The sequence below is a fragment of the Phoxinus phoxinus genome (genome assembly GCF_949152265.1).
Source record: "Phoxinus phoxinus genome assembly, chromosome: 24".
Classification (NCBI taxonomy): domain Eukaryota; kingdom Metazoa; phylum Chordata; class Actinopteri; order Cypriniformes; family Leuciscidae; genus Phoxinus; species Phoxinus phoxinus.
In genome coordinates this window covers 11,361,984-11,374,391 of record NC_136899.1, presented here as the reverse complement: position 1 = coordinate 11,374,391, position 12,408 = coordinate 11,361,984, and the positions used below count along the sequence as shown (strand labels likewise).

The window sequence follows — 12,408 nt, the reverse complement described above, 5'->3', positions numbered from 1 at the left end:
ATATTTAAATTCACTGTTCTGTAAAGATCCTGTACAATGGACTCATTGTGTGTAACCCGCTCACGGCTTCCCAGCATCCCATTGAAACTTACTCAAGTGTAATGCACACAAATAGACACAAACATGTGAGCCATTCTTTATATTGATTGCATCTTTTATTTTGATAATGAAGATTATAAATTTCAGATCCTGACATATTGGATTGTTGATTACCGCTTTTTTTTCACAATATATGTTGTATTATTAGTTCAAATCACAGTTGGGTAATAGATGCTATATTTTCGAAGGCATAAAATAACCCGAGAAAATAACGGCATCATCTTTCGCTCGATAATATAATTCAGTCCAGTGAAATCTCCTGACCGTCACCATAGTCTTCAGGAATTTTAAAAGACTCATTGTTTGCCTTGGTCTTACAGTAAGTGTTTGTTTAAAGGTTTCGAATTGTAAATATGCAGCATACAAAAACGCATTTGTGTCCACATAAAAACAACAGTCAGAAGGCACTTTGTTTGGTACAAGAAAACGGGAAAAAATAAAATCACAGTTGCTGGAACTACCGATGACGCCACGGAAAGGACTGCCTGCATAGCCTGAGCAGAAAAAAAGTTCAAAGTGTTTTCACGCCGGTCCAGAAAAATAGCCCGTCTTGTTGTTTCTCTGTTCTTTTTTCCCTGTTAAATATACTCAAGGATAGTAAACTCTTGTGTTTCTCTTAAAAAGATGACGCTTTGTTTTCTTCATGAGTGTATATATTTGCTCGCCAAGGAATATTGTTGGCCGTTGGTCCACTGAGAGAGATAAAGTAGCGTCCGTTGGGTGAGTGGTGTCCTCTAGAGGCCAAAACTGAACATTGGCTCGACCCGGGACGGATGGAGGGGTGGGGGCGTTTGTGTTTGCAAGGCAGTGCTGCTGGACCCGTGTGCTACCTGGTCCTCAGGCTCTGTAACACACCGTAAACGTCCGTCTCCCTGCTCAGGCCTTCAAACAGTGGCAGTAAATCCAGCAGCTCGGTGTCTGTCATGTCATCAAACCACGACTGCACCGGCACCTGCCAACACAGAAAGACACTTTAAGCACGTGCTGAAAAAAACGCTTTTGTCAAACTACCAACTATGGGATAATTCACCCAAAAATGTAATTATTATGTTGTTTCAAAGCTGCGAGACCGTCTTTCTTCTGCTGAACAAAACAAACATATTTTGAAGATGGTCATTCAAATTTGGAACAACATGAAGGTAAATAAATTATGACATTTTTTGGGTGAACTATTCATTTAAGAAAACACTTTCCCTTTAACAGGAAGCAATATTCGTGAACTAAATGATTGACACTTTATTGATCCCGAAGGAATTTCAAGGCACCCAGTAGCTTATACAACAAAATACACACAATATCAAATATACCAAATATAAAATAAAATAAATCAGTGCCAACAGTCCAGTATCACATTCAAGTATAAAAATATATAAATGTATATATAAACACGATACAAAATGTATGGGATAGGTATGAATATGAAGAATAAAAATGAAAATATATATGCAACCAAATGCAAAATAACAAATGTGGATGAAAGTGTACAATAAATACCAAGTCTAGATGGCGCAGGCTGATAGGTCCTTAACTCATTTGGAAGCGATCGCATCGTCATCTACATAGCGCAGCTGATTGGTTGCTGTTGCATCAGCGGCCAATGAGCTGCAGCTCAACATTCAATACCGGTAGTGTTGCTGTTATCAGCGCGCTTTCAGAAACCCTCCACCTTCCCCAGCTCCACCTGTATAGATCTGCTAAGGGGGTTTATTCATGTATGTCTTACATGCTCACACCAATGTCTGTGAATGCATTGGCAGTAGCAAGTCCCTGCACTTGCTCTGCAGCAGCGGCAGCGTAAAATTTCATAAAAATGGTCCCCTATAATATTGAAGTGCTTTCTTGATTCAGTTAACTAAGCCGTATTGAGATTTTGATTTTATTCCGATTTATCGCGCAGGAGGTACTGTTGACAGCAGTGGCAGATAAAGGCATACGTGACACTTATTTTGCCAACTGTGTGCAGTGTCTTGAGAAGAAGTCTCCACCATCTCAAAGATAACAGGCTTTAATAAGCGCCTCTGGCTCATTAGTTTGAATACAGAATAACACCTTCCAATCTAATAAGAGGACGGATGCGAGCAAGTGTAGTAGGTGACAGCACTGAGGTAGGATCTGTCTGACTGCGGTTTCCTCCACAGGTCTCTTGCTACCGTCTATAATTGATGAGAAGTTTTGACAAAGGAGTGCAGAGAGCCAGCGGCTGGGTTCTACCTCATTAGTTCCACTGAAAAAAAACGATTCTAGGATAAAAGACACATTCGCACACATCACAAGTTCTAGGAGTTCAACATGCAGCCTATGTTATATAGTAAAAGAGTATTCTGATGCTGTAAGGTCATGTCAACCACAGTGGTGCAGTACGTACGGCGTTCTCTGGGTGGAAGATGTAGGAGGCAGGTGAGTTGTCCACTATGATGACTTGGTTGAGCTCCCGGCCCAGTCGGCTGAGGTCTTTGACGTAGTTCCCCCGGTGGAACACGCAGGATTCCCTGAAGAGCCGTGCCCTGAACACACCCCACTGGTCCAACAGGTCTGCTACAGGGTCAGCATACTACCAGACCAAAAACAGGGACAGCTATGAGCACACAAACAATACAGCAACATAATATAAGATTGATAATATTTACAATATAATTACAGTATCTTTAATATTTAAAGGGGACCTATTGATTTTGTTTTGGGGTCTACTAGCATAGGTTTTCATGCTTGATTTAAAAAAAAACAAAAAAAAACACTATTTTTAAGATGCTGCAGCCCCTCTCTTCCCAATCTGCCAATAATACTCTGTTTCGTTCCTGTCTTTATGAAGCCTCTCTCTCTTTTTGGACTTCAAAAACGTACAAAGCTGGGAAGAGCCAGGATATTTTTTTATATAACTGATTGCGTTCGGCTGAAAAAAAAAAGTCATATACACCTAGGATGGCTTGAGTAAATTATGGGATCATTAAAATGTTTGGGTGAACTATTCCTTTAAGTACTGAGTAATATTATTTAACAACATGTACTTGCTATATAGTTAGGGCTAATGTTTGGTTTAGTTGCATGTAACTATGCATCATTTACTGTTATTACAACAGTAAGTGCATGTGGCATATGTAACAAGGGCATTGTAAAATAAAGTATTACCAAAAATAAATTCTAAAACTGAAGCTGACCTGTGTCCTAATACTGTAGATTAATGGAGGCAAAGTGTTAGTAGTACTCAATAATGCTATTCTTTATTATTATTATTATTATTATTAATAATAATAATAATAAAACAATAATAATTATAATAAAAATGAATAGATTAATTAAAACACATAAACAAAAATAAATCATTAAATAAATTATATATATATATATATATATGAAAAGCGTTTTTAAAAACTGGGATAAAGGAGCTACATTAAAATAATGCTAAAATGTAATGTTCTGCAGGGAGCATTTTATATAAATACCAGAGGTGCATCATATCAACGAGATGAACGATTAACAATGCATGAAACTCAACACAGACAAACTTTATGACTCATTTTTCCACACATAGCTTTTTATATAGATGTACATAAATCATAAACTCTCAATAACATTATAGTCCTCTGTTCCACCTCGAGTATCTCACAGGAGATCAGCTCCGCTGACTTTACTTCATCACTGATTTGCATAAAGTTAAACTTTTCTTAACTTTGTTGAGTCACCGGGATGCACACACATTGCATAGCAATGGTAATACTGCTAATGCCACTGAAAAATCACCAACTTCTATTGAAAATGACTTCCCTTGCTATAAATCGAGTCTGTAAAATATTGACTAATTGACAAAATATTGACTAGAAATGGTTTATATGCAGTGTGAAGAAACCTTAGAGCCTTACCTTAGCCAGGCTGGCTGTAAAAAGAACACATTCAAAGAGTTCGCCCATTTTCTGCAGAAACTCATCCACATGAGGCCTCTTCAGCACGTAGACCTTCAAACAAACCAAATATACAGCTATTACTGATGGACACGAATCACTTCTGACTCATGGAAACAGACAGGGGAGACGCTGACACTGAACTTTCAACAAACCTCTTCGTAGCTTTTCAGTCTTGAGCTTGTCGATCAGTTGCTGTAACCAAGTGCAAGTAACCAAGAACAGGCCGACCCTGATCCACAAAGCCTATCCTGGATTACTTGAACCAGGTATCAGCCACTTCGCAGATGAATTCCAGCAACATATGAGCCATTTTGACTCACACACAGACTTAGTATCAACACAATTCAGACTCCCCTTAAGTGTGTTTACTCTGAGCTTTCGGCTGTGTTCAGACTGCTGACATTTGTTTACTTCAAGTTAGTCACCTCGAGCTGACTACATCGCACCCAACGACTCGAGGAGAATGATAAAAGAAAATGAGCCCAGATTCAGACTGTGATTTAGCATGAACCCTTTAGGGCCTCTCAAATATGACTTTTTCTTAAGAGATTAAAAGAAAACTGAATAAAAATATAAAGCCTCAGATGACACATGTTGGAAAGAGATCCACAGAACAGTGAGGTGGCCATCACTAAGATGTATTTTATGTTATGATTTTTACAGTAATATTCCAGGTTCAGTAAAAGTTAAGTTAAAAGGACAGCATTTGTGGCTTAATGTTGATTACCACAAAATGAATTTCTACTTCCCTCCTTTTCTATATATAAAAACGCAAAACTCTGGGTTAAAGTAAGGCACTTACAAAAGAAGGGATTGGGGCCAATCCATAAATGCGAATGACACAAGGAGCCAAACACATTCAAGTTACAAATATGTAGATACAAAAAAGGTGGATACAGTGAAAAACAGTAACAGATAATGTGACTTTTAATGTAATTTTACAGTAAAATACTGGTGTTGTGACAATCAGCGGCTGGAGTGCCCGCGTGAGCCACTGGGGGGCACTCCTTCTCTGTTTCACTCATTTTTATGTTTTACTCTGGACTGATTAATGTTGATTTTATGCACCTGTGTTTTATTATCTTGTTTAGCGCACCTGTCTTAAGCCTGAGTGGCCGTTGCACCAGGGCTCAGTATTGTTTGTTTGTCTGACTGCATTACCCAGCGTTTTCCGAGTTCCTTTGTATTTTCTAGTTTCACGGTTCCTGGATTCTCTGCCTGTATCTGGTTTTCCCGTTTGCCTTCTCCCTGCATTGTACTTCTGATATTGGACTGCTTACCTGGTTTTGACCCCTGCCTGTTTCCTTGTACATGTCTCTGGATTCTCCTCTTAATAAAGCCTGCGTTTGGATCACCTCTGTCTGTGTCCTCGAGCAGTTCATGACAGAATACTGAGCCACTACTGATCCAGCGGCTGAGAGAGACACGGACCTCGTCATGGATCCCACAGCGCAGATCGTATGCCTCCGTCAAGGGGAACGTCCTCTCAAGGTTTTTGTGACCGATTTTTTGAAGCTCTCTCGTCAGTCCTATTTAGATGATTTCTGTTTAATGATGTTCTTTCGGGGAGGACTGTCTGAACCGCTCAGCTCTGCTATACCGTTTCCAAGTTCAAGCTGGACTCTAACCCAATATATTGACCTGGCCCTTTCCATGGGCGGTTCGCTTTTTACTGTGGATTTTTTGGAACTTTTGCTTCACAGAAAGCCCGACGATTCGCCATTGTACACTGAATCCACGCATCAATTGTCTCCCGGTGAAGCAGCGCTTCGTAAGGGGTCCGCCGTATCCACGCAACATGTGAATCCCGACGTTCGGACACTTCACGTGAGCTCAGTTGTATTCCTGCCTCAAGGGTTTTCTACTGAGTCTGAGCGCGTGCCAACCGAACCCACGCTTCACGTCAGCCCAGCCGAGACCGCGCTCGATGAACCAGAGCTTCACGTCAGCCTCGACGAACCGAGTGAGCCGAGTGAGCCGAGCGAGCCGAGTGAGCCGAGCGAGCCGAGTGAGTCGAGTGCGTCCTGTGAGTCAACTGAGTCGAGTGCGTCCTGTGAGTCAACTGAGTCGAGTGCGTCCTGTGAGTCAACTGAGTCGAGTGCGTCCTGTGAGTCAACTGAGTCAAGTGCGTCCTGTGAGTCAACTGAGTCAAGTGCATCCTGTGAGTCAACTGAGTCAAGTGCATCCTGTGAGTCAACTGAGTCAAGTGCATCCTGTGAGTCAACTGAGTCAAGTGCATCCTGTGAGTCAAGTGCATCCTGTGAGTCAAGTGCATCCTGTGAGTCAACTGAGTCAAGTGCATCCTGTGAGTCAACTGAGTCAAGTGCATCCTGTGAGTCAACTGAGTCAAGTGCATCCTGTGAGTCAACTGAGTCAAGTGCATCCTGTGAGTCAACTGAGTCAAGTGCATCCTGTGAGTCAACTGAGTCAAGTGCATCCTGTGAGTCAACTGAGTCAAGTGCATCCTGTAATGAATCAAGCCCAGTGAAGCTCCGTCGCAGAAGGAGAAGGAGGACTCGTTGGGCTCGCCAGGCTCCGGAGGGCGTTCCCAGACTCCTCGCCCTGCCGGCCCCGCCTCTGCGCCTCGCCCTGCCGGCCCCGCCTCTGCGCCTCGCCCTGCCGGCCCCGCCTCTGCGCCACGCCCTGCCGGCTCCGCCTCTTCGCCTCGTTTTACCTGCGCCTCTTCCTGTGGCGGTTTCCAGCCTGGAGGCTTTAGCCTTAGACTTCCCCAAGTATTTTTTGGGGGGGGGGCCGTAGGTACCCTGTGAGGGCCATGGAGGCGGCGCCTACATGGACCTCTACACGTCGACCTTCGGCTGAGCTCTTGTCACTGGTCCTGTCCAGCCCTGTGCTCCCTACGTCTTGGTCCTGTGTTAAGTGTGCTCCGCCCTGGTCCCCTGTTAAGTGTACTCTGCCCTGGTCCTGTGTTAAGTGTGCTCCACCCTGTCTCCCTTCTGAGTGTGCTCCGCCCTGGCCGTCGGCACGCCCTGCTCCGCCCTGGTCGCCCACGCTCCACGGCCCAGGCCCGGTCTGCCTGTGTCCTGGTCCCGTTCCCCTGCACGGGCCTGGCCCTCCATCCCATCCCCCGTTGACCTCCCCCCGGAGCTCTTTGGAGCGTCTGGAAGCCGCTCCTTAGAGGGGGGGTTATGTGACAATCAGCGGCTGGAGTGCCCGCGTGAGCCACTGGGGGGCACTCCTTCTCTGTTTCACTCATTTTTATGTTTTACTCTGGACTGATTAATGTTGATTTTATGCACCTGTGTTTTATTATCTTGTTTAGCGCACCTGTCTTAAGCCTGAGTGGCCGTTGCACCAGGGCTCAGTATTGTTTGTTTGTCTGACTGCATTACCCAGCGTTTTCCGAGTTCCTTTGTATTTTCTAGTTTCACGGTTCCTGGATTCTCTGCCTGTATCTGGTTTTCCCGTTTGCCTTCTCCCTGCATTGTACTTCTGATATTGGACTGCTTACCTGGTTTTGACCCCTGCCTGTTTCCTTGTACATGTCTCTGGATTCTCCTCTTAATAAAGCCTGCGTTTGGATCACCTCTGTCTGTGTCCTCGAGCAGTTCATGACAGGTGTTGTATAAATGTACAGTTTTTTTGAACATTTGATAATTTACAGTGAAAAAATGGCAGCTCACATTTGACGGTTTTTCATTGAAATAATTGTTTCTTCTTAGTTCTATCTTACCATTTATGTACATAAGAGTTTTAGGTTAGATCTTATGTTAATGTTTTTGACACCATGCACTTTCTATAGTCATATTATTGTTTACCTCAGCATGTGTATATTTGTTATGGAACATTTTTGGCAACCACAGGTGCCGTTTACCATAATTTCACTTTTTGTATAGCCACAACATGCAATTAGCATGTTACCATGATTTTAATGTAAAAAAAAAAAAACATTTTCAGTGTGAAATTATATATAAGTTTTACAGAATTTGGTAAGTAGCTGTAAAAAAGATGGTTTAAACTTTACGGCTCAAATAATGCACCAGTTTTAACAGAATAATTATTGTAAGGGCTTTTATAGAGTTTTAAGCTTCACATTTATGCTTTAAAATCCTCCCAAAAATTGGTCCCATCAACTTCCATTGCAAGTGCCTCACTTTAAACCTTGATTAGGACGAGTCAAAATTCTATGTATTTTTTATTATCCCACAAATGCTGACGATTGATCTTATCTGGTATGGAACCCAGAATATGTGTTAAATTTCAATTTATGACACCGATTGTTGAGGTTAAGTGACACTGAAGCCCAAAAAACAATCCAGATTCTGACAAAGTGTGAACATACCCACGGCCACATTTGAACCCACTTGAACTGTACCTGATGAACTGTTCCGTCAATCTCCACAGGGACTATAAAGTCTGCGTTGCTGATAGGCTGCGGGCACAAAACAGGAAATCACACATTAGGAGTCTGCTTGAAACCGACTGTAAGAATGTTACAGCTGTTCTCTGAGAGAGAGAGAAAGAGGCATCCATCGCTTCACGGATACCTGCAGTCAACTCTTTCAGTTAGACTTCTTTGAGCTGTAAGAGTGTGTGTGCATGAGCGTGTTTCTGACAGCCGACTGCATGGAGCTGGGAACGGCAAGCTTCTTTGAAAAGAGACTTGATACGCTTTTAAAGAAAGCCGAGGGAGAGGGAGGAGGAGACGTGCTGTAGAGCGAAGGGAGACGATGAAAGAAACGCAGCGGGAGGCTCTGAGCTCTCGTAATGCAAAGAGAGAAAGGGAAAGGGAGATGAGGAGAAGAGAGAAAACTTTTGCTCGCTGGGACTTGTTAAAAACTGATTGGACGGCAGAGAAGGAGGCTCATACAGAGGCATACCTGTCCCCTCTCTGAACTGGTTTGCATAACATCATGATTGGGATGGGTCGTTTCATTTACAACACAGTTCCACACACAGAAAAACACACTTTTCTTAATTAGAGATGTGTCTTCCAGAACAATGTATACATCCTGAACAACCTCAAAACAAGATCAATTTATACATTAGATCATTAAAAATATATATTTTATATTTAAATAATATAATGTTATACCCAATTGCCATATTTCTTGTTTTAATAATTTATATATATATATTTTTTTTTTTTTTGATGATTATGCTTAAAAAAACCAAACAAACTACTCATCAAGGTGTGTAAACTTAAAGTTTAATTCTCTGAAATATTATATATATATATAAATTTGCTTCAAGTAAATCTTATATTTATTTCTTATTTTAGGAATGTTTCGATACTTTTTTGGAGGACGAGATCAAATAAATTAAGAAAATCAACTTTCTTAGTGGACGCAGTTTCTAAATGTTTATCTAGAAATAAAGTGGACACATTTTTGAACTGTTTTAGTACTTCAATGTCTAAATACTTAATGAAGGAACTGATTTCAGATCAGTTTTCAGTCAACTGATTTACACTGAGCAGTTCATGATATGGCCAGCAGGAGGAGTGTGTGATCTATACTAATGAGGGACACTATATAAGCTAGAAAAAGCAATCTTGAATCCTATTACCATATAAATCAGGTATACATGATTTCCAATGCTAATCTATATTCTCATATTTATTATAAGCGTCTACTGTCCTCTAAACAAAAGTATTAACTGTCAGAAAGTGCAGTGTATAATCTCTAAGCATTGTGTATATACTGAAATACATTACATATATAAAGATATTACACATACTGACCTCTCTTCTAGTGAACTCACTGTCCCTCGACTACTAACAAATTATTACACTGCACTTTAAAATTGTAATTGCATGCTGTGGTCAAATAGGTTTGTGTAATGACCTGTACATAGTATTTAACCAAAATATATACAGTACCAAATAATTTATAACCAAACGCAATACAAATGTAGTTGGAAGGGGTCTTGTATAACCTTCAATGATTTCATTTAGTGAAAATGACCATCTGACTGTACATTATCCCACTTAATACATGGCTACTTACCACATAAGTAAATGCACTGACTTTGGATATTGATTTGAGATTAAATTATTTTATTATGTGGGAACAGAGTGTAGAGTGCTACATGAGATATGAAACTAGAATACTGTAGAAGATTGCATGGTTTACAGGTCAATATACAAAAATATTCTGACCAATCAGAATCAAGTATTATATAAACAATATTTAAACTTTTAATACCGGTACTTCAATATTTCAAGTTAATTGATTTATTTAATAAAAAGGCAATTAAAAGATTAGCGTAATGAAGTACGGAGTTGGTCGGTATTGTAAAATAAGCTTTATGTCCAAAATTGCACCATTGCATTAGATACAAAATATTTAAAATTGTTTCATGTTCAAATACTTTTTGTGGCTGCTGTATGTAAATGTGAAGGGGGAAAAAGAACACCGAAAACCTCTTCTGTCACCGAGAAAAACAAGCCATCGAGGTAAAACTAAGCAATAATCATAAGTGATAGAATACACTCGTTCAAGTGCGGTCACGGTCAAATCTTTTTTTTGGTGTAACTGTGAGCATACCTTTTTAATGTGATATGTGTTTTGGTGTCAGGGTGGGTGTTTTTGTGCGTGTATGTGAGGTTGTGAACGCGCACAAAGGCATGCATCCCTTTCTCTGGGCCTCTTTTTCTCAGTCGCCGCCTTTCTCTCTTCTCTGAGCGAAAACAGGAGCTGCCAGGCAGACATTTTAAAGGAGGACAGGCTTTGCTTTAACAAAACACAGTTATTAGTCTTCGAGCAAACACATTCAGTATCTGTCACTGTCTTTCTCTCTTGGGAGTGGGGATGCATCCAGCTGTGGAAGACATTAAGCTAGATGTGTGTGTACATATGCAAATGTGCTGTGATTGTGTGTAATCAAATGGCCACAGTCGTTTATTTGATCATGTGTGTGTGAGAGAGCAGCATAAAACCAAGATGCATAGAAGTGGGTCACTGCACTCAGCAGGTGGCTCCCTGAAGCATGTACTTCCTAGGGACTAGACAAACATTTAGTCTCTGAAGAGGATTTAATTCACCCCGGACTTAAAATCCAACCCAACAACCTCAAAATACTACCAATGCCTTCTGTTATTATGTCTTAGGTTGCTCAAATAAATCATTTGGCCACTTAAAACTACTGTGCAGAAGTGAATCCCTTGAAATTATCATATAACAGGGGCAATTTAATTTTTTTCCTTACAATTTTTACAAATAAAAATCAATCAGTCACAATGCAGACTGCACACAGATATGAAGTACCGGTAGTTAGATTTGAAAACATGTACAATGCAGAACCAAAATCTAGTACTTTAAAGGTATACAGTATAAAATAAAAAATATCCCAAAAAAATGTAATTATATAAGCTTTCTGGACAAAAAAAAAAGCATAATTTTAGGGCTTCGGGTCATTTTGACCCACGAGGGACATTTTTGTTACAAATACGGCACTAAATTTAGCCAAAACAAGTTATAAGGCAGAATAAGATTGAAAATGCCTTAAAAGGCTCCCTATGTAGGCAGCTAACTAGGTTTCGGAACACAGCCATAGTCATCTTAAATTTTTCAAAAGTCAGCCAATATGGAGGACGGCAATGGTTTCCAAAGTAAAACTGATATCATAACAACATAAATTTGTGTTTATGTATGTGTGTGTGTGTATGCACAAGTACCTTGAAAGAGCTGTGCACAAGGGTTTCGTCCAGGTCAATGACCACACAGTTCTTGCCGTAATCATTAATGCTGACCTCAGGCAAGAGGTATTTGGCTGGAGGCTGGAGGAAATACGGCACAGATGAATACAAGAAGAGGAGAGCAAACGGAGGATAAAGATGCATGCTTATCATATCAGCCAGACATTCAGAGTTATAATCAAAAGCTACGGTCTCTCATCCAATGGGACACAACATGCACCGGAGATTCCTCTGTTGTGGTCCAATAGCGAATCCCAAATGATGTACTGGGATCTGGTGCTTTTGGATAACCTTGAAACAATGATTACAGCTCTGTGTTAAAGTGACTGGTTTGGCTTCACTTCTTAGTCATGTTGCCTAAGCACAAGCTGTCTCTGTAGACGGTCTGCCAGTAACTGGAAAGAGATGTCCTTTACTAAGCCTGACCTGATGGAGGCAGATGGACTCGAGAGGCAAAACACACTCGCACACATATCCAAAGATGCAAGCCAAGTCATATACAGCACATGCATGCATAATATATGTACATTCACATTCAATATACCTAATATTCTTTACATGAGCATTTCAGAAGTCATGGTCCTCCATGACCTTTCACTGGCGATATTACAACCTCATCAGATTTGAAAAACTATCAGCAAATCGAATCATATTAAAGTTTATTATTCATATAATTTATAATGACTCCAGTATGTACTTTAAGCATATAAATGTCAATTATGGATTATGGTCATTTGACCACATGGTCATTTC

The 12,408-nt window shown here is 40.7% G+C and overlaps 1 protein-coding gene across 3 annotated transcripts in view; it reads right to left on the bottom strand.

Annotated features, from left to right (window-relative positions):
- Positions 1-129: 129 nt before the first annotated feature.
- ctdspla (CTD (carboxy-terminal domain, RNA polymerase II, polypeptide A) small phosphatase-like a) overlaps positions 130-12,408 on the bottom strand; it is a 34,705-nt gene continuing 22,426 nt past the window's right edge. For 2 of the 3 annotated variants that reach the window (XM_079601437.1, XM_079601438.1), the window contains 5 exons: positions 11,635-11,736; positions 8,332-8,388; positions 3,957-4,049; positions 2,465-2,650; positions 130-1,051 (listed from right to left, as the gene is read on the bottom strand). In XM_079601437.1, the coding sequence (XP_079457563.1) occupies positions 926-1,051; positions 2,465-2,650; positions 3,957-4,049; positions 8,332-8,388; positions 11,635-11,736 (564 nt within the window). In that variant the 3' untranslated portion in view covers positions 130-925. Of the gene's footprint in view, positions 1,052-2,192; positions 2,324-2,464; positions 2,651-3,956; positions 4,050-8,331; positions 8,389-11,634; positions 11,737-12,408 lie in introns of those variants that run through there. The other variant, XM_079601439.1, reaches the window with a different exon arrangement.